General features: G+C 47.9%; 6 protein-coding genes across 6 annotated transcripts; 3 read left to right on the forward strand and 3 right to left on the reverse strand.

Moving 5' to 3' along the window:
* Positions 1–100: 100 nt before the first annotated feature.
* On the reverse strand, positions 101–1,457 carry N7479_001970 (LysM peptidoglycan-binding domain-containing protein; the record flags this gene model as incomplete). Its single annotated transcript, XM_057249667.1, has 3 exons — positions 101–354; positions 409–1,204; positions 1,257–1,457. The coding sequence occupies 3 exons, from the start codon at positions 1,455–1,457 to the stop codon at positions 101–103; spliced, it is 1,251 nt and encodes a 416-aa protein (XP_057114099.1).
* A 381-nt stretch (positions 1,458–1,838) lies between these two features.
* On the forward strand, positions 1,839–2,769 carry N7479_001971 (uncharacterized protein; the record flags this gene model as incomplete). Its single annotated transcript, XM_057249668.1, has 3 exons — positions 1,839–1,904; positions 1,961–2,050; positions 2,104–2,769. 3 exons carry the CDS (start codon positions 1,839–1,841, stop codon positions 2,767–2,769), a joined length of 822 nt encoding a protein of 273 aa, XP_057114100.1.
* An 872-nt stretch (positions 2,770–3,641) lies between these two features.
* N7479_001972 (LysM peptidoglycan-binding domain-containing protein) lies at positions 3,642–5,044 on the reverse strand (the record flags this gene model as incomplete). The annotated part of the gene is made up of 5 exons (XM_057249669.1): positions 3,642–4,037; positions 4,087–4,279; positions 4,338–4,562; positions 4,607–4,737; positions 4,796–5,044. The coding sequence occupies 5 exons, from the start codon at positions 5,042–5,044 to the stop codon at positions 3,642–3,644; spliced, it is 1,194 nt and encodes a 397-aa protein (XP_057114101.1).
* A 697-nt stretch (positions 5,045–5,741) lies between these two features.
* On the forward strand, positions 5,742–12,036 carry N7479_001973 (uncharacterized protein; the record flags this gene model as incomplete). The annotated part of the gene is made up of 15 exons (XM_057249670.1): positions 5,742–5,773; positions 5,916–6,002; positions 6,058–6,135; positions 6,209–6,465; positions 6,519–6,653; positions 6,711–7,187; positions 7,245–7,333; positions 7,387–7,947; positions 8,007–8,133; positions 8,194–8,268; positions 8,346–9,074; positions 9,130–11,106; positions 11,186–11,699; positions 11,759–11,853; positions 11,906–12,036. The coding sequence occupies 15 exons, from the start codon at positions 5,742–5,744 to the stop codon at positions 12,034–12,036; spliced, it is 5,364 nt and encodes a 1,787-aa protein (XP_057114102.1).
* A 1,885-nt stretch (positions 12,037–13,921) lies between these two features.
* Positions 13,922–16,541, forward strand: N7479_001974 (SLM1 family PH domain-containing protein; the record flags this gene model as incomplete). The annotated part of the gene is made up of 5 exons (XM_057249671.1): positions 13,922–14,318; positions 14,362–14,448; positions 14,499–14,986; positions 15,040–15,377; positions 15,431–16,541. The coding sequence occupies 5 exons, from the start codon at positions 13,922–13,924 to the stop codon at positions 16,539–16,541; spliced, it is 2,421 nt and encodes an 806-aa protein (XP_057114103.1).
* Positions 16,542–18,672: 2,131 nt separating this feature from the next.
* On the reverse strand, positions 18,673–19,495 carry N7479_001975 (ankyrin repeat domain-containing protein; the record flags this gene model as incomplete). Its single annotated transcript, XM_057249672.1, has 2 exons — positions 18,673–19,019; positions 19,171–19,495. 2 exons carry the CDS (start codon positions 19,493–19,495, stop codon positions 18,673–18,675), a joined length of 672 nt encoding a protein of 223 aa, XP_057114104.1.
* Positions 19,496–21,115: the final 1,620 nt, after the last annotated feature.

Consider the following 21,115-nt stretch of genomic DNA (forward strand, 5'->3'; position numbering starts at 1 on the left):
TGTCTAGTCCACTGTTTAAGGGGAAGAAGCTCTACATCTCTTTGCACTAGCAAACATACGGACCCCACCTCCAGGGAGAAGGCATGTTGCCTATGTATACTCAAACTCCAACACACACGTTGTACGAAAGCCAGAGAGTAGCGCAGTCCTTGCCCACCTGAGTATTCCATTTGGCGAAATCATCATTGGAAATACCGTATTTCTTCTCGATGGTTTCGCAGCCCTCGTCCTTCACAACTTTGTGCCATTTTTTACATTTGCATAAAGCGCCTGGCTGTGTGGGAGTCGGGGCACCTGCACAAGTTGGCTGGACAATTGCTGTCGCTGTGGGAGTCGTCGGGGTACCCGGTACACCTAATGATAATATTAGAACTGGAGTTGTTTAGGGAGAAGAGAACTCAAACATACCAACGCAGTAGTAGGTCTTTGCCCACAAGCCTTTGCAGTCCGCACCAACGGCCGGGTTCCATTTGAGGAAGTCTTCGAAATCAAAAGAACCAAACTGTTTCACGATGCTGGAACAATCATCTCCGCTCTGTGCTTCGTAATACCGGGCGCAGGTGTCAATGATACCTGGTTGGATAGGTGAGGGCCCTGGTGTTCCGGTGCTTGTTGTCGTGGCCGAAGCTGGTGGAGATGTTGGTGTCCCGGGGATGCCAACGCAGTAGTAATTCTGGGCCCAGATAGCAGCGCAATCATCTCCCACAGCGGGATTCCACTTGATGAATTGGGCCTCGGTGAACGTTCCGTATTTCTTCGCAATCTTTGCACAACTATCACCGGCAACAGCTTTATAAAAGGTGGTGCAGGTATCAATTAATCCGCTCTGCGTAGGAGAAGGAGCAGGTGTACCAGTGCTGGTCACTGTGGATGATGGTCGAGAGGTCGGTGTGCCAGGGATGCCAACGCAGTAGTAGTTCTGGGCCCAGATAGCAGAGCAATCATCTCCGACAGCAGGATTCCATTTGATAAATTGGTCCTCCGTGAAGGTTCCATACTTTGTCACGATTTTGCCGCAAGTGTCACCGGCAACGGCTTTGTAAAAGGTCGTGCAGGTGTCAATCAATCCGCTCTGAGTAGGAGAAGGAGCAGGTGTACCACTGCTAGTCACCGTAGATGATGGTCGAGGCTGGCCGTTGTTCACTTCGATACAATATGAATTTCCAACTTTTATGCCACTGCAGTCTGCTTTGACGGAGGGGTTCTGATTCAATTAGAGCGTCGAGCTTTCGATTCAGGTGTGATTATCAACTTACATAAGATACAAAAGCATCGTGGGTGATCCCCCATAATTCGACAAAGTAATCACAGTCCTGAGAACTGTCGTTAGACGTGTCATAATAAGTACAATCGGACGCGGTAGACGGATCAATAGGTCCGTCCTGTCGCCGGGTGACCCGAGAATGACCCAGTGCTACTGAGACCAAGAAAGGGACAATTAGAGTGTAGAGCAGCATAATAGAGTCTCTGAGGGTAGATCTCGAAGAAGAAAGAAATCTAAAACGTCGATCGAGAATACATATCGCTGTTGAGTATTTATATTCAAGCGTTAATAATTCAAACAATAATCCAGACCCCCAAATGCTTCAAGCTAAAGAAAATTCTACTACCTCGCTAACGCTAGTTTCAGAAGAGCAAACAAAATCTGTAGGAGATTGTAACATCAAATAACTTGTATGTACTCCGTATAAGAACCGCCAAGACCAGCCCCCTTTTGGGGAACTTATTAGCGCGGGGTTCCCCTCTGCCTTTTATTCCGCGTTGCACACTCATTTACCTTGAAACATACCCTTGTTTGGCCCCCCACAAGCGATTTCCCCGGAAAAGCAGTTTTCACAATGCCGGAAGAAGAATTGAAGGAGGGAGCCCAATACGGTGCCTTGCCATTTGATTATTATGTCACAGTAAGCAAATTCCTTTCAAGGTTCACATGAAGGTTTCTATTGACTGATCTAAATAGGAACATTGGCCTGAGGGAGTAAAGGAGAGCCCCCAGCAATGGGAGCAACTAGCGTGGAAATATCAAGAGTTGTCGCTTATTGATCGATTTGTCTGGTTCCCTCTCTAGCCGAATTCCTCGACTTCATACTAACATTCCGTTAGGGCTATCATGATAGGGCGAGATTGGTCCTTGCTCAGATAGACTCCCCTAATTTCACGAATGAGCAGATCGAAATTTTGAGCATTCACCAATCAATCGATGAGCGAAATATTTGTGCAAATGAAGAAGGTACTATGCAGACAGTCTGGCTTCGGACTTGCTACGATAAGAACCTATGCGAAAAATACGAAGATATGAAGGCCGAGGGTATGATCGACGCTGAGATCGGTCCTAATCGGTACCTCGACGATAGCAACCGCTACGCCTTTGACGACGGAACGCTAGATCATTGGCGACAGGTTCTCGTCCGAGTGCCAGGTATCACGGATTTTATGGGTATCGATAACGAAAGCGGTGTCCTTAAATATCGGTCGTGCCAGAATGACGATGAGATTCGGGCCCAATGTGAGGAGCTAGAAGATGAGGAAGATAGAACCTTGGCCCTTAAAGAGCTGGAATTCCAGGTTGTGGTGTACCTATTGGACCGCGAGGCTATCGAGACGGGTTTGATCAAGATGCTTTGGTTAGACGAGCACGGCAACAGCGCATGGGAGAATCGAGTAGAGCCATCTACTGTGGAACCGCTTGCCGTAGCTTTTCTTGGTGCTAGTCAGCTGAGCGAAATGTCAGGTGGAAGCTCTGGCCGAGGATCCTTGATTAGACAATAGTCCATGAGATTCCCAGGGATGCGAGGGATTTGCAATACAGTGTTGCGGTATTTTAGTCAAAAGGATCGAACTAGGAATATGGCCCCATGAGGCCCTGAACAGGAACCGAGGTTCTTGTTATGATTTAGTAGTAAAATGCCCTGTATTTTCCACATGAAAAGTCCTACGATAAGCTCCAAATAGTCTTGGCAGGAAAATATCAGGTTCTATGCCAAGAAAAGGGGGTTTTTGCACTGGAGGTTCACATAATGTGCCGTTCGTGCATGCATAAGTTGGTGGAGTGGCATGTTGGCCACACAAATCCACGAAGGACCCGAGGTCCAAAATTAAGCTGGCCCCTGTGTGTTTCATATTTTCTACTAGTATGTACATATGTACATATTGTCGATCGCTATTGCTAATGATCGGATGGCTGAAGGAAGGGGTTGTGATTGGATAAACACAACTCCGCAATATTCCAGGGCTTGGGATTAGAGATCGTGATTGGCCATATGTGCCCCGCTATGGGACTTCAAAATAAAGTGTGCGGGAGAGGCTAGGGGTCCGAGTATAATACCCCGCTCAAGCCATTAAGCGAACTAGCCGAACCTGCCATGCCTGGCACTCTGGCGAAGGATAGATCCAACAGGGGAAATGTCTACATCGAGCTTTTTTACCGGAGCCGTTGCGGCAAGAGGGACGGGACGGAATACGACGAGGGGGCCAACAAGTGGAGAAGTAAGCTTGCATTTTCACAGGATCCCTTCGTACGCTAACGTCTATCTTCAGACATCATTGCGCCACCGCAACCGTTTTAGCACTTTAATACTATGGCCCCGAAGGAATTTGCCAAATTGGTCCTGGAACACTAGACATGGCTCTTGACCCTGGTCTCATGCGCCAGTCACAGCGCCTTTGGTGGAACTGCGCACTGCCGACCCACTAGCAGGCCCCGAAGCACCTGGCGTGGAAGTAACCAGAGCAGCAGTGCCTGTAACCCTGGGAATAGTACCAAAGGCATAAGGATCAGTTTGTGTAGCGTTAGGGGCATCTCTGGCAGACGGGAGAGAGCCCCAATTTCCGGACGGCAGGGTGAATGTGTCATTGTAAGTCACTGTGAGCGGGATATCCCATTCCTTAGAGTCAGGAGGTGACAGACAAATTGTGTGGCCCTTGAGAGAGTTGAGATTATCGCAGTTACTGTGGATGATGGGGTTCCAGCCCAAAAGCTCAACGATAGTGAAGTCCTTTCCGGCAAGAATGGACTTGCAGGTCTCATTGGCAGATACCTGTCACTCGTTAGCAAGATTTGATAGAGTATGGTCAAAGATGCCTTACTGTATGGAGGGTGCAGCTGTCACCGATGCATAGGTTCATTCCAGGTATCAGACTGGCACATTTCAGATCCAGACTGTTGTCGCTCAATAGGCGGTAGTAAGCGACCTTGTTAGCACTGGCAATCGACTCGCATGTATCACCCTTGACAACGGTGTAATCCTTGCCTAGACATTTGGCTGTTGAATTGGATGTTCTATTGAGTATATCTGTCAGCCATCTTTAATTGCAATATTTCACTTGTACAAACTCACGAGGAGGGCACTGGGGGGAATGAGACTGTCCCATGCGGGTAGTTTGTTGGAGAGGCGCTGCATGACGATAGCAAAGAGGAGTAGGCCTTATCCGAGACACGCTGCCGTCCGTATGTTGAATTCAGCATACCGGCAACATACTGCAATGTGCAGTCCTCACATGGCTTAATCGTGTGGTTGGTTACGGTTGGCAAACATAGGTTCCCATCGGAGCTAGTACAGATACTGTCAGTGAATCGACGTGCAGTACAAACCTGGGATCATCTTACGAGTTTTCCAGACACGCCATATTCTGTGCCCAGAGAAAGGGAAGCGCAATGTCATTACCAGATTGTTTGGTCACATTGCCAAACTTGTACTCGGTATCGCCGCACTTGGTTCCTACTAGGGAGGCCCAGTTCTAGATCATGGATTAGTGCCGCGTTTTGAGCGTATAATGTACAACAACAATGTTTTACCTGAATAGCACTTCGGCAACCAGACTGGCAATACGACTCGAGATCAGTCTCATTGAATGGCACCGAGTTCACAATATCAGTCGCGGTGATCAGACCCGGACATGCGATCTCGCTCGACAAAGCGGCTCGACAGCCCGCGGGAATAGCAGTTCCAAGCTTCGCTGGAGAATCCCAGATCTTGAGAGCAATCACATGCGTGAACAATAGAGAAATGGAAAAGGCGATTTGGCCTTTCGAACAGATAGACATAATTGCTACCCGAGAATTTGAGAGAAACCCGCGAGTCACCAAGGTGGGCAGTCGCTGTATACCATTTATCACCGTGGCGTTAGTTGGAGACAGCGGATTCTAGGAACTACCCGGGACAGGATAGGATAGTGCAGCATATGGGGCTATTGGCAGATTTTGGTAAATTGTATTTATGCAAGGTACCATAAACGTATCCGTAGAGCGTCGATCTGCCTCTGAATCAACCTCGGCCTAAGAAACTACGGAGTAGGTCGGCGAAGCAATGACAATCGCACAAGTGGAGCAGCGGAAAATGTGTGACTACAGGGTGAAACCCACCAGGCATGGTGCACTGTATCCTGGTGCACTGTATCCTAGTGCAGCTTGGCAGTTTAGGGGGCGGTTTCTTGACACTATGTTGTACAATGTAAATTGTAGAACGTTGAGGGCCCCCGAGGCTGAACCTGCATTAGGATAAGTGCGATTTTGACCCTGCACTAGTACAATAGGATGAAAAGACGAAAGTTATAAATCGCAGCAAGAGGAAACACTCAGATTTGAAGCTTTCCCAAATTCTTGCATGAAAGTCACCATTCTGACTTCCATGGGCAATCCTAACCATGAAATCATTCATTCTTTTAACATTTCTTTGCATATGCATTTCACAGTCTTTCTTTACTTATGCCCAGGATGGCACCACGTGTAGTGCCGTAGAACCATGCACCAGGGGTGGTTGTTGCAGCAAAGAAGGTGAGTCGAATCTAAGGCTGTTTCAACTATTATATCTTTAACATTCGTGCAGGAAATTGCGGTTTCGGGCCTGACTTTTGCGGTGATGGGTATTATTTACATTGATCTGACATTAAAGTTACAACCTGACAATTGATTGAAGGTGCCAGGGATCATGCAACGCTACTGCGGAATGTGGCAAGTATGCCGCTAAAGATAACTTTGCGTGTCCGTTGGATGTTTGCTGCAGGTAGGCTTATACTACTAGAACCCTGTGGATTTGTCCGAAGCTAATAGATACATAGTGAATTTGGTTACTGTGGAACCACAGACGAGTTCTGCAATGATGACTGCCAGAATAAAGGAGGCTGTCCTGCCGTTGAGTACGTCTGGCTTCTTTTCCCCTCCATGATGTTAATTTTGAAGACTACCACTAATCGTGAGCCCCAACTAAAGCCGACCTCAATGCTCTGAGAGTACCGACGCTATGTCTTTGGACGTTCGAGTTGGCTACTACAGTATGTCAGGAGCCGAACGAGACTGCGATACTTCTTTGCCGGAGAACATTGCAGCTGGTGCTTTGACCCACATCAACTTGGCATTTGCGGGAATCAGTGAAGATTTCGAGATAACAGATGAGAATGGACCTATTGTAGCACGAACATCCCGACTAAAAAAGAAGCACCCGGGTCTAAGGGTCAGCATTGCAATCGGTGCGTCTATGCTGCGAATATGAGAATGAATATCGTTGGATTAACATAAACAGGTGGTTGGGTTTTCAACGATCCGCCTACTCAAAACCGATTCTCTGACATGGTATCAACCCGGCCTAATCGAGAAAGGTTCATTGCATCTTTGATCAGGTACATCCGACGTTATAGCCTGAATGGTGTAGATATTGGTATGATATAAAATGCTGGCTTTGATATATTGGATATATACTAAAGAAAAACAACAGATTGGGAATATCCTGTGGCAGCTGACCGCGGAGGTACAGATCTCGACAAGCAGAACTTTGTTCTTCTCTGCTCCGATATTCGCGATGCATTTGAGAGGGAAGATTCGGGCTTGCAACTGACTGTAACCCTCCCTTCAAGCTACTGGTATCTAAGAGGATTTGATCTGAAACGCCTTGAAAAGTACATTGACTGGTTCAATGTCATGACTTATGATATCCATGGTATATGGGACCAGAAAAGTGTCTGGACAGGTCCGTATCTGAAAGGACACACGAACCTGACTGAGATCGAGGACGGTCTTGACCTTCTGTGGAGAGCTGATATCAGTCCCGAAAAGGTCGTTATGGGATTTGGCTTTTACGGGAGGTCTTTCACAATGTCTGACTTAAAATGCTACAAGCCCCCGTCTTGTAAGTTTGATAGTGCTGGATTTGCTGGTGAATGCACCAATGAAGCGGGAATCTTGTCATACTCTGGTAAGTCGTCCACTGAGAGAAATTCTCAGCTTCGAGCAATATCTAACATCTGTTCAGAGGTTATGAGCCGGAAAAGCCAACTCGGAGCTACCGTATTCTACGATGAAAAGTCATCAGTGAAGTATATGACTTATGGCTCTAATCAAGTATGTTGCATTGTTAAATCATTATTTTGTCACGTAATGCTAATCCCGTCCAGTGGATATCATTCGATGACGAGGAATCATTTGAGGCCAAAAAGAAGTATCTGTTCTCCCGGTGTCTGAGAGGCCTGATGGTTTGGTCCCTTGATCTTGATACACAAGATCACCAGGCAATGACCGGTCTCTTCGGCGAGAAGGCCATGGAAGGTGCCCTTACAAAGTCGGGTTTAGACAGCGAAGAAGCGGAGCAGTTATCTTTTGACCTTTCTGCATGGACTGGAGAGCGGTGCTATTCAACTCCGACTTGTACTGACGGCTCTAAAACCGAACGGACAGCAGATCAGGTATGCAAGGGTGGGTACACAGCATTGGAAATGGCCCACTCCCCTGTGCAAAAGAACGCCGATTTCACCATGAATGGGGACTGCGATGAAGGTTGGTGGCGATACATTTGTTGCCCGACCAAGGCATTGCCTCAAAATTGTGACTGGCATGGTGCTCCTGAACGCTCTGCTTTCGGGTGTGATCGAGGTTGCGGCCCATCGCAATTCGAGCTCAATATTGACATGTACCTGGACGCCAAGGGAGAAGGGGACTGCTTTTCTGGCGCTCGCAGTGTAAGGTTTCCCTTTGATATCAATATGTTTAAATTGCACTAACAGTTATCCTCCACTAGCTCTGTTGTGACAACACTGAAATCCTGGACAAGTGTCATTGGTCGGACTGTGATTACCGTCCCGACAAGAGCTCTTGCGGTGATGACGAAGAATCAATCGCAATACGATTTGATAAGAACGATGGTGGTCAGTCATGATTATTCAGTGGTCTCCAGCTACGAACGCTGACATCTGTTTCCTTTCCAGGTTCCTGTGGAACAACCTCTTTCAGACCACCCGGGGAGCGCACGGTACGCCGAGAATTCTGCTGCCCCAAAAAAGGTAAGCTTATCCATAGATGGATACTCTGCGTCACCGTAGTCATTGACCCAACTCGTTACTAACAAGATTTCTTTCAGATAAATTTGAGAAATGCTCATGGTCAATCGATGACTGCAAGCCAGGAAAATGTGCCAAAGACAAGCTCCAGGTGACAACTGCGCAAGATCCATCATGGCTCTACGACATATCACGCTATACCTCGGACGAATGCTTTGGCTACCATATTCCAAAAATGGCCAGTTCAGACTTTCCACTTTGCTGTGAGCCACCGTCTACATACAGCGAGAAGTGGCCCGTGGAGCCAAAGTATCTTTGGAGTCATTACTACGATGCTGACGACGATGATATCAGTTGGCAATTCAGCGACAATTTTGGTAACAATAACAAAGACACTACTCCTGGCGATATGGACGATGACCCTGGCACTGATCCCTACGGTTTCGTCATGCTTGACGGCCCCCCTGGGTCCATCAACAATGCCTTTGGTTCACAGTACACCGTCGTGACTCGGGATGCACCCACAAACATCAAAAAGCGAAGCATCGTCACCACCAACCAAACAAGCTTGGACTCTGTGTTTGAACATGCCGAAGAGACCGTTCTCGTGTACTGCAACTACCCCGCAGACTCTAAAGAGTGTCGCCAAATCTTCCACAATCGTGCCGAGGACACCATTATTCGCCTTCCTGACCATGTCGGAGAGGGTCCGTGGGCAAGGGTTGTCTCTATGGAGCCGGTAGAAAGCCCATCTATGCATATGCCTGGATGGATCATCCGAAAGAGAAGTGACACTGACAACCAGAATGGTACGGCTGCAACATAAAACAAGCCCTGTCTCTCGCTGTACTAACAGAAACATAGGTGTGTATGCGCTCAAGTTCGACTACGACTTCCACGCCATTAAACGTGATGACGAGCAAGTCAACATCCGAGTCGACTACACCAATCTGATCCCATACTGGGACGAAATGACAGATTCCCCAGCTACAAAGCGCAAGCGAGGGACAGAAGAATCTTTCACGTACGAGGAATGGAGGAACAAAGTTGATCGAGCAAAGGTGCTGGACACCAAGCGATCCTCCCGCAATGAGACGGGAAAATTGACAGTTCGCTCCAATAACACAGTTCAACCCAGAGCTACGCTTCATCGCCGGTGGTGGGGAGTATTCACCGAATGGGTGAAAAAATTGACCACGGTCACAAAAACTGACGGTGGACTACTGCCAATGGGCTTGGTCCGTTCCCTTGTCCTCTATAGTGGAAGACTACGTTGCACCAACGAGGAAGTTACTATAACCGCGGGCCTGGATATCACAGCGGACTTTAACATGGAGATGAACGCGCGATACTCCTACTACTTCTCTGGTACCGTTGTCCCGCCCACTGTAACAGATATGTATGCCTACGTCGGTGTGCATCCACAAGTATACGCTGGAGTTGGTATTAGCGGCAACGCTCAGTTGTACTACCCTAGCGAGCGAAAGAAAATCATCGACACATTGACTTATCCTGGGTTGGCAATCAAGGGTATCGCCGCAGTGGGTCCTACAATGGACCTGTGGGGTCAGATCGATGGAAGAGTGACAGTCTCCGGTGATATGCAAGTTGGTTTGACCTACCAGTTTAACCCTGTGGAGCTTTACTTCCCAAACAATGACGAAGCTCGCAATACCTTGGATGTGGAGGACATGCAAAGCTCCCAGGTAGACAACTCAGGCTTAGCACCTCAGATCTCTGGTAACGTGCGTGCGGATGTTGATATCAACATCCATGCTACGCCTGAGATCAACATGGGTATCAAGATTGGTGGTGGAATTGGTTCTCTGAAAGGCACGCTCGCTGATGCCCATGTTTCAGCTTTTGCCAACACGACCCTGAACTTCCATGCACAGGCCAAAGCAGGCACAAACAATGGAGACAATAGCTGGTCCTACGGATACTCAGTGAGCTTCCTCTACCGCTTTGGATTTGGGTGCGTAGCCGAGATCTACAAGTACGGAAAATGGACGAGTGGCATTTGGTATCCCTTCAAACAAAGGGTGATCCCGATTTATTCCAAAACTTTCTCGGCGTCCCAGTCTGAGAAGCGGTCTTTGGAAGGTCCTTTCTTCTCGGAGCAGCCACTTTCAGGTGCAATCTTTGGCCTGAGCTCTGGTCTGAGTGCGGCTTATCACTTTGACGACACGGAGACCGATGGATACCAACAATACGGGAACATCTCACTGACGAGGCGTGCAGATGGCACCATGAGTGACAAGGAAACGCAGTTCAATCTGGGATCCTTCAAGTGTACAACTGGCGCAGGAAGTGTCTGTGATTCGACACTTTCAGAAAACAGTCTGAGCCAGCGGGGCTTGATGCCGCTCTCCAGAGATAGCGCTGAGATACAGAAGCGAGCCAAGAAGCCCACAGACTGCCCCAGCAAGATACCACGATTTTATTACAATTGTGTGGCATTCTTTCACGACATGACATTCTCTGATGGCGGTGGAAGGGCGGACATGGAAGGCATTTGTTCAAACATCGAGAAGTTCTTGACCAACAATGCTCGGGGCAACAGTGGAATAACCTTGACTTGGGAGTCTCAAAGACAAGCTCAACGCAGGAAAAAGTCATGTCCATCCAAGTATTGCGAACCCGAAAATGAAAAGATCCGCCAGAGCCTTTACGGATTGGGTAGCACCGATAAGACGGAATTTACCAATTGCGATGAGTTCCCCTTTGCCTCCTCAGAGGAGGGTGGTGTAGACTTTCTGGGTCTAGCCCCAGATACTCCCACAGGAACGGTGCGAACATGTGTTCCCAAGTGGCAGAACGATGTTCAAGGACAATGCAACAGTGAGTCCCTTCTTACTCTCCCCCTGAGGTCTTGATAAGTTTATGCCCTTTATTCTAACATATGCTTTGTAATATGCAGACCTCCTTAACAACATCAGAACTAACGTGGAATATTTCAACACTGTTGGCAAACCCACTGAAGAGAATCCCAGTTGGTGGCGATGGAACCAACATTCATCATGGGGTTCAAAAAGTGGTCTGGGAAAACGACAGCGCCTCGTGCCGTACCCTGATCCCCAACCTAAGTCTTATGTCGGTGCTATGACAAAGGATGACTATGATGACCCCAGGAATCTGAACTTCTACCACAAACGCAAGTTCGAGTTGTTTTTGTCCTATCCTCACGCAGGTCAGAACCCCGACGGACAATACCCTGATCAGGACTATGACAAGGGCACCATGAACATACCTTCAGATAAGAAAAAGCTTCAGCCCGTTATTTCCGATGTACCGTCTCCAAACGTTATATGTGCTGTGAACACAATGGGTCAGCATCGCTACGGGTGGGCCGGGGCCAATGCCCTTTGCACAGATGGAGTCAGTAGGGATGTAAAGATGTGGGGTGGTAAATACCCTTCGATACACGCTTTCCAGTGAGTCATTTCTTCTAGCAGAATTTCTGGAACTCGAAAACTAATCGACGACTCAAAAGCTGTCGAGTTTCATTTGTGGGGTCACCCTACACAATCAAGAGAGATGGCACACCACAGGAACCTTTGGGCTACTTCGGTGATGATCCATATTACTGTGAGAGCAATACTATCCTCTTTGACTTGCAGTTTGCTAATACCAAGAGCAGCTGTCGAACGCGTGGATGATACGGGCTATAACTACGATGAACCAGAATCCGACAATGACATGTCTGACGACGAAGACCGTGATTTTGTCAATTTCTATGACATCGACAGTGATGCCGAAGAGTTTTATTGATTGAAACAGATACATGCCGTCTAGAAAGTTTGGCCACACTGCTTTACATCACTTTTTCTTATCTTTTCCTGCATTCCCTACAGATTTCCCTATATTTTTTTTGGGTCTCTCCCTAACTAGTTTTCTTTCAATCAAATATATTCAACGGCTAAAGATCCTCAAACATGTCTGGTTTCCGAAGCCAGCTCTATTGAGCGGAAGCTCTGGAAATTCCGATAAAACTAATTTCAGGTCTTCAAATGCCCTTTCGCGGACTTGAATAGTTGTTTGAAGATAGGCAGTTGTTTGAAGATAGGCGATCAATTCCCGCTGGCAATTAATATCATGCTAAAGTTGCTGAACTGACTGTTTTTGACTTCTAGTAGGTAGAGAGCCATCATGTGGCGCTAAATGGTGTAACAAGAGATGCGATGGATGGATCTAGGTCAGCGACTCGAGATTCCAGCTGCCACAATTTGCTTCTCTCCAAATTGAGATCACGAGATATCATCTGGCATATTTCGGCTGCAACCCTTATTTCTCTGGGCGAGAAAGACTTGTGTAACTTTGGGGCAGATGATACAGTTAATGAGGAGTCAGACGAGGTCGAGACGGATGAAACAGATGGGGGAGTCGTGGATTGTGAGTCGGAAGCGCTGCACGAGCTGCCAATCTTCAAGCCGTTGTCTAGTGTACATGCTACTATATTTCTATTTTAGGTATTGTACTCTGTGGCTGGGGTGGTTCAGGGGCTGTTTTTTTTACTATGGTGATACCATAATAAATGGCACTTGTATTGAAAAATCGAATATTCTGTAATCCCTTAGGAGTAGCTCACTAGTAGTTAGTGCTAAGTTAGTTAGGTGGCTAGGTAGTTACCTAGGTAGTTAGTGCCCAGGTGGTCTAGTCAAACGGAGCACAAGATTAGGTACATTTGTAGGAACACCCGTGGACACCTGGCAGCCTTAGTTATCATGTGGCATACGGAGTACATAAGAACCCATTCCCGGATCACGTGATGACAAGCTCCTGGACCTCGGCCGGAAAAGGTTCGCAACAAAATGGGCAAAATAGCCCAGAAAGATGGTACGTACCTACAGAGTTCCTAGGAATGAGTAGTGAACCTGAAGGTAGTATTCCGAATCAGCCGAGAACTTATAGGGATAGAGTTAGTGCCTTAGATCGTTTTTCCTCCCAGATCCCAACGTCATGCACTGTTCATCACTTAGATCAGGGGGGTAGTATCGCTTCCCCCCCTGTTATTTTCTATGAGCCACAGATCGAGTGGATCATGTTCACTAGACGATCCTAATAATACAATCTTATATTCCAGTTTTTTCTCTTGTTCAGCTTCTATTCAGGGGCGGAGTCACTCAGCCACTCTTAAACAGGCAACAATATAAACCATAGTCCCTTTTATGGAGTACTATTGTATCTATATCTAGATATAGTGAACCCAAAAGAAATCAGACGGCGTGCAATTCCGATCCAGTACGTCAACCAAGAGATATAGAGAAGAAGTCAAATGGGCTTTTTCCCCCTCATCTTTCTGCCGGACATCCCGAAAGCCAATTTTCCTGCTCGTCACCATCTTGCATCTCGTAGACGTCATCATAAATTCCCTTTTAATTCCCCCTGCTCTGCCCTATATTGGAGCCCAATCCCTTTCTGATCTTCTCCTTTTTCTTTTTTACAAACTGAGTGGGGCAAATCTTATGCTTGTACCTCCCCCGCATACAATTCCGTTCGCCAGGTAACCAGACGCCACTTTAGAAGTCCTCGAGGCTATTATCCTTGCTTTTCTCTTCTTTCCAAATTTTTTTACTTTCAACCTTCGATTGATTTTCGATCTGCTTCTTTTACCCGAAACCTGCATAAACCGTAAACCCCCACATTCCCGCAAGATATGGCGATGGCCGCGCGGCCACAGACGCCCTCACAGGATGCATACATGATCCCGCACCCCAACGATCCGGGGGCTTTGAGTCGCGGATACGGCCCGCGTTCTACTCTATCGCGACCGAACTCCTTCGCCGGCACATCAGTATACCACTACGGCTCCGGCGCCCTCGAGTCGTCGCAGGTCCCCTACACACCCCCGATTCAAGGAGGACTTCGATACCGCCAGTCACCGCAGCTCGATGTTCGACGGCCCTGCTGGAATGCAACGGTCTGTCTCTACCATGTCGCACGTGCGCTCTACAACCCCGTCCCGTGCGAGCACTTTGCGGAAGAAGACCTCGTTAAGCAAGAAGGGAAGCCTGCGGCGCAATGGGAGCCGGAGAAGCATGCGCGCGGGAAGTGTAAGGAGTCTCAGCCTGGGTGATCGCGAAAAATACCACACAGATGGCTCGGACGATCTGAATAGTGCTTTCGCGGTTCCGATCCCTACCACCGGTAACCCGACCGAGGTGCTGGCAAATCGGTTTGGAGGTGGGTTTTACCCTGTCAATGCGGGGTGGATTTCGCTAACTAGGATTTAGCTTGGCGCAAGCTACTCAAGGACTTAATTCTCTTTTTTAAAGAGGTGCAGAAATCATACGAAACTAGAGCGAAGCTATTCCTGTCCGCATCAAGTGTCGTTAATAGCCAGTCCCTTCCGCCAGGTCTACTTACGTCTGGTGGTCTGGCTGATGCAACCGAGATTCTCCAGAACTTCCACCGACAGGGTTATACCGAGGCCAATAAAGCTGTTGAGGTGGAGACCGAGGTTATCAGCCAATTGACTGGCCTCCGCAACGATCTCCAGAAGAAGACTAAGGAGATCAAGAGTCTTTCGGGCGATTTCAAGAATACCGTCGAGAAGGAAATTGAGGGCACGCGCAAGTCCGTACGAAACTTGCACGAGGCTCTTGGACTTGTCGACACCGATGCCTCTGCGACATCGGGCAAAGGTGATCCCTTTATCCTGCGCCTTCACGTGGAGAGGCAGGTTGAGAAGCAGATTGAGGAGGAGAACTACTTACACCGGGTTAGTGATAGCTTTTATCCATACCAAATTCTTGTCTAACGTTGAGTTTATAGGCATTCTTGAACCTGGAGAACTCTGGTCGTGAACTGGAGGGGATTGTCGTGAGCGAGATCCAGAAAGCATACAATGCATATGCTAGCATCCTCCGACGCGAAGCCAATGAAGCTCTTGACACCGTCGAGAAGCTTCAGGCGGGTCCGATCTCCATGCCCCAGGATCACGAGTGGAATCAGTTTGTGTCTGATACAGATGAGCTCGTCGATCCCCGGATTCCTCTCCGAGATGTGGAGAGCATCACCTATCCCGGCAAAGATCATCCAGCAGCTGCCGAAGTTAGGGCTGGTATGTTGGAGCGCAAGAGCAAGTATCTCAAGAGTTATACCCCTGGCTGGTGTGTATCCTTTTCCCCCGTATGATTTGAAGCCATTGTCTAATCAACTACAGGTATGTTTTGTCGCCAACACATCTCCACGAATTCAAGTCGGCAGATCGTGTAGCATGGCAGACACCCGTAATGTCGCTTTATCTGCCAGAGCAGAAACTCGGCTCCCACTCACAGCAAGATTCAAGCTCCCACAAGTTCATGCTGAAGGGCCGACAGACTGGCGCAATGCACCGAGGCCACTCGTGGGTCTTCCGTGCCGAATCTCACGAGACCATGATGTCCTGGTATGAAGATATCGAGGGCTTGAGCAGCAAGACAGGGGAGGCACGAAACGCCTTCGTCCGCCAGCACGTTCGCAGCGTGAGTGGCAGGTCAGTGAACGAGGTAATGGAGGATGATGAAGCCGATCGCACTCCATACTCCGCAGGCTCTGCTGTCATGACTCAGGACCGACCAACATCCTCCCGCCAAGCTGGAGGTGCATTTCCCAGCGACGTCCAAATTGACCGAAACAACCAGGCAGCCTTGTCACGTTCCAGCGGGGACAGCTCCGCTGGCAGAGATATACTAGGAGCTGCTGGATCTTACCCCGATGGGTCCAGTGCTTTTGATCACAGCTTGCGACAAGTAGATAGCCGTGAAGGAGACCATTCCTACCAAGGCTACCGATCCAATGAGGGGACCATGGAAAGGTCTCGCCCCAAAGTTGCCCAACACGACAGCTACTACGGTGACTGGATCGGACCGTCTGTGATAGTGGCTAAGCAGAGGCAGAGCCAGCAGATGGAAAATCCGAACTCGGATGACCGCGAGATCCGGTCCGATGGAGACCAAGCTTCTCTGGCCGCGATCTCGGGTGTCGGTATTGCTGATCGTCGCGATCACTCGGCTCCTGCCCAGTTTGATCGTCGGGGGAGTGTCTCTACAGCGCCTACCAACACCAACGTAACTGAGACTACATACAATACCAATCCTACCTCGGTAGATGAGCAGGAGACCCATATCCCCAAGATCCACACCCTTGACCCTGATGTTGGTTCTATCGATCAAGGTCCCGAGCCAGACCGAGCCAAGATGCCATTCGATTTGCTGCGCACCAATACAGACAGCAGTATTGCCCTGGACATGAAGATGCCAGGCCGTTATCCTCCTACCAATGTGGCAGCATAAGTTCCTCACCCTCTCTTATCTTCACCTCCACATTTATCTTTTCATTTTTCATATTTTCTTCAATATTCTCTCTTGCCTGTACATGTATCCCCCCTTGCCCTTTCTACAATTCGCCCTTCGTCCACGGCGTTTTGATTCTCTCGTTGGGACTGTTTCCACACAGGTCCCTTTCCTCTCCCACAGCATAAAACTCATGCTGCGTCGGCGTTCGTTTTACCGGCAGGGGTGTGGCGCAATGGATTTCTTCGTTTCTTTTTTTTCTTCTTGTTTTCTGATTGATTCTTGATTCCCAGTGCTGGGCACTAAGCACCCATTTCTTTCGTTTCCTGGTGGGACTTTTCTTTCTGTTTTGAGGTTTCCATTCAAGTTTAAGAGACTTTTTTTAAGATGCAAATGAACATTAGTTGAACTTGATGCAAGTCTTCTGAAAGGATAAAGGCCGTGGCAATTCAGTAACGGAAATACGCTGTGCACCCAGTCATAAGTGCAGATATACCTGCGTACCCTTTCCCTTGCCACTTCAGTGCCCACCTCTTGCCGCTTTTTACTCACTGAGTAAATCTGGGCACGCCCCTTGCGTCTTCCATAACCATAGGACTTCTTAGGAGCTCTCGGACCTTTCGTGCCACCAAAATGATTGACGAGATGAAAAGATATCCCAGAAGCTTAAGTGCAGGTAGCCATTTGCGAGAATGACTGATAACGGTGAGAGTCAAAGTATATAAAAGAAACATTGTGAAAATATCCAAGTGTCAAGCATTTCTCCTCAGGGTCTTATAAATCCGCTCATAAGTTCAGCAACGGTCAGTATTCCAGGTCTGTCTCTTTTCAGCCCCTCAGCCAGAGTAAATACCTAAATATTATGCAGATTGTCTGATGCCGCAAAGAAAACCGACAACCTAGTCGATACCTTCCTATTCGATAAGAGTTGCAAGACCATTTCCTGTATATTCCTGAGCTCTAAATCTGTTATACGTCGTTAATACCTAAATAGGAAGATAGAAGTGATTCTAACTCTTGTACCAGGGGAGGGGGCGAGAATTTGCAGGGGGTCTATAGCTGACTGAATCTAGAAGCAGAAAATCCACCGAGATCTGAAAGAAAACAGATCCTAGCTTGATTCCTAGGTCAAATTACACTAAACCCCACTTTACTTGCTCTTGCTCTTTTGGTTATTTACCCAGACGCAGATAGTGTGCTTACTTAGATTGAGCTGGACTAATGATCGCCCCTCCCTCGCAAGCGAGCTTGTTCTGTGATACCCGTTCTTCTGGTATAGACCAATAGCTGTGAGATATAAAAGCTTCTCACAAACTTGGTCAACTGTACTTATTTAGATAAGATTTATATAGCACTATAGTGTCGCTTCAGAAACTCAGAAGGCCCTAGGTGAAGTACCGCTCCTGAAAAAGACAGTCTTCAGTCTCTATCATTCCACTCTGACTTATAGGCTTCCTTTTGCCCCCTGGCCCTAGCTTGTCCTACTATGCTTCTTCCTGCCGTAGACTTAGAAGCCTTCAATCGAGTCATGATATTCGTGAAAACAGGACGAGCTCATCTATTGGAGCCAAGATGCCGCATCCTGCTTTGTTAACCTATTTAGACTTGACGAGACAACCAAAAGGCCGTATTCTACTCGCTACCCCCTAGAGACCATAGTAAGATATCGGGTTTAGGGCATGGCGAGTGGGCTAGTCATGGCGAGAGGAGTGTTGATAATGGATTGTTGATAATGAACGTGTTTGATTGATTGTGTATGTTTCACACGACTGCCGTCGAAGGGATTTTCTATAATGGAGCACTGATATATCAAAATAGAGTCTTTTTTTTCCGTTGCGAGCCGATTTACTATACAAAACAAGTGGAGTGGCGGGTATTGGCTGGACTGTATGAGACCTAGTGGTAAGTTAAACACCACCCCTAGGGTTGACATAGAACATTGTTCCCTCTACTTTTTTTTTTTTGATTAGTGGAAGAATTGTGCAGAGGAAGGCAAGTTTGTTTTGTACTCGTGATAGATACAGGAGACTAGGCGGTTTGGGAAAGTCAAATTATACAAAGCACTAACATATTGTTGTCAATAACTTGCACCATCCATATGCTGCTTGATACATAGCGACCTGTAAGCTCGTCAAGACCGAAGGAGACTAAGCATAGCTTGCCTACGAGAAGATTGCGAGTTCTCGGCCATTTGCAAGGGGGATCTGTTATAGTATATCGTTTTCGTTGGTCGAGCTGTGGGGTCTGCGCCTGCGTCTAGCAGCAGTTTGATAATATTTGGCTTGGAGATTTCGACAGCACGGTGTAGAGGGGTGCCCCATCTTGAAGAGGTCGTGTTGGGATCGAGACCTTTGGCTAAAAGAAACTTGGTCATGAACTCTCCTTGAGTCACACGTGGAGCTATGGTATCAAAGAGCATATTGGATTCTAGCTTGGCCCCATGTGTAAGAAGAAGATCAATTAGAGATGTATCTTCTTCTAAGTGCTCGAAATAGCGTAGACGACGGGTGGTATCTCTCTCGGGCCGCAACGGTTAGGGTCAGCGCCCCGCAAGAGTAGTTCTCGAGCAGATGCAGGGTTCCTTAGAAGGCTGTTACTAGAAATCAGTCTAGGATCTTAGGCTACTTACGCGGGACAATATACCTTAGAAGAGGCTCGCCGCCAGAAACACTCGCGTTAGGATCAAGGCCATGATCGAGAAACTGGCGTATGATACCTGGGACCTGCTCTTCTTCCCCGGTGAGGAAGCCAGTCGCATAGGTCGACACACGAGCGCCGGCGTCGAAGAGTGTTGCCACAATATCAGGGTGTGCGTCATACGTCGCGAGAGCAAGTCCCTCGTCGAGATCCTCAAGAGTTAGCCGTCCGGAGGCAATGGCTTCTTGGGTATTTGACAAGTCACCAGCGGCGCATGCGTTAAGAAACGCATCGAGAAACGCATCGTCAGATTCCATGATATAGGGGCTCAAGGTCAAGAAGATCGTGGGGAGATGAGAGATGTTAGATTAGTAGAGTTTTAAGATTACACCAAAGTCAGCAGGAGGTCTCTGTGCATGCTCAAGTGGCGTTTGCAGAAGCAGAGAGCATTAGTATTAAGGTTCTTGTCATCATACAAAGAACGCCAAGAATTGTTCGGCCATTTTCCAATCTGCCTTTTGGACTTTTCGAGTTCAGCTTCTCATTCAATCATTCAATTACGGGCTTGAACAGAATTCGCTTTGTATTGACAAAAGTCCGAAAATCAATTAAAACTAACGTGACATTCCAATGTCTAGGGACTCGGATAGGGCGATAAAGCTCATTTCACAATTATTACTAGATCTATTCGGGCCCTACATGTCTCAGATTTATACGCGAGGCTCTATAGTGTATTGATTTTCTCGGAAAACGATATGCTTTAGCTCTAGTGTTTGCACCAAACAGAGGAAAATGAGTCTGGCAGGGTGTATACTCAGATCCTGCCATACTTCCATTTTGTGTATTTGAATTTTGCCGGTATCCCGTACTTGAACCTGTATCTGGCCCGCGATCAGCTGCCGAGGGATATCAAGTATGGACTTTCCGATACTCTCTCCCCCATCTATCCCGCAAGTAAGACCAAGGAATAACAATCACACCGTCAAACGGAACCTTTATCCACCCGACACCTTCTAAGGTACACCCCTCAATCGCCTCATGCTCCTCCTCTATCCTCTCTCCTTCAATGTAAGGGTCATACACTTCCCAGTCCCCCCGTATAACGCGCACGAACCCCTCCCCCTCGAGAACCGAGTCTAACGCATCCTGCGTAACCTGAATACAGTACCTATATCGTTGTGATTCTGGCCCTGGCCCTGGGCCGGTGCCCTGTTCCTGCAGCGCCGTAGTCGTCGCCCAATGGTTAAAATGGTCCCGAATCACTGCCGTAGTAGCCCTGTTGAAACTCCCCGAGCCCTGGAATATAGTTAGGGCTAGATTTTCAAGTAAATCAACGCCCCGCTCCGCTGTTATCGTCTTCTCGGTGTTAGCAACTCAACGACGCATAGATTCATCCCAGGCTGTATTGCTCTGGCATGTACACCGGTAGATGACAAAACCCCAGGCGCGACTTCGTCGACTTCGTTGTGTTGGGGGCTGATATGCGGGAAGCGTGGAGACAGGTCCTGCACGGAGGGAAATTGGGAAGGTGGGCGAGTGTATTTGTCCAATTGACTTAGGAAATTAGGAGTGGTAGAGAAACTTTGACTGGGGATCTTTCGATAGCAGTTTCTTTGCCTAGCAGTAGTGAAGAAGGGCAAGTCGAGGATGAAGCTTCGGACTAGCAGCCTTGCTATACTCCTGGGAGCAAGACTATTGCTATGGGTGAGAAGGGTTAGGAGTATAGTTGAAAACTGTATCCGTATGTAGACAGTGTGGCATGTGGTTGTATCAGGATGAGGGCACGCCCTCACCGCCTTTGCCACGCGATTGATCTCTTGGGGCTAGATCGAAGTATGTTGTGGAAAGATCTATATCGCGGAATGTCGCAGTTAGGCGTATGTTAAATAATCAAAAACATGCTCACTTTCATTAAGGTCCGGGCAGTTCAAGGAGCT

This window comes from Penicillium vulpinum, assembly GCF_028829585.1.
Source record: "Penicillium vulpinum strain IBT 29486 chromosome Unknown utg000001l_segment0_segment0, whole genome shotgun sequence".
NCBI lineage: Eukaryota > Fungi > Ascomycota > Eurotiomycetes > Eurotiales > Aspergillaceae > Penicillium > Penicillium vulpinum.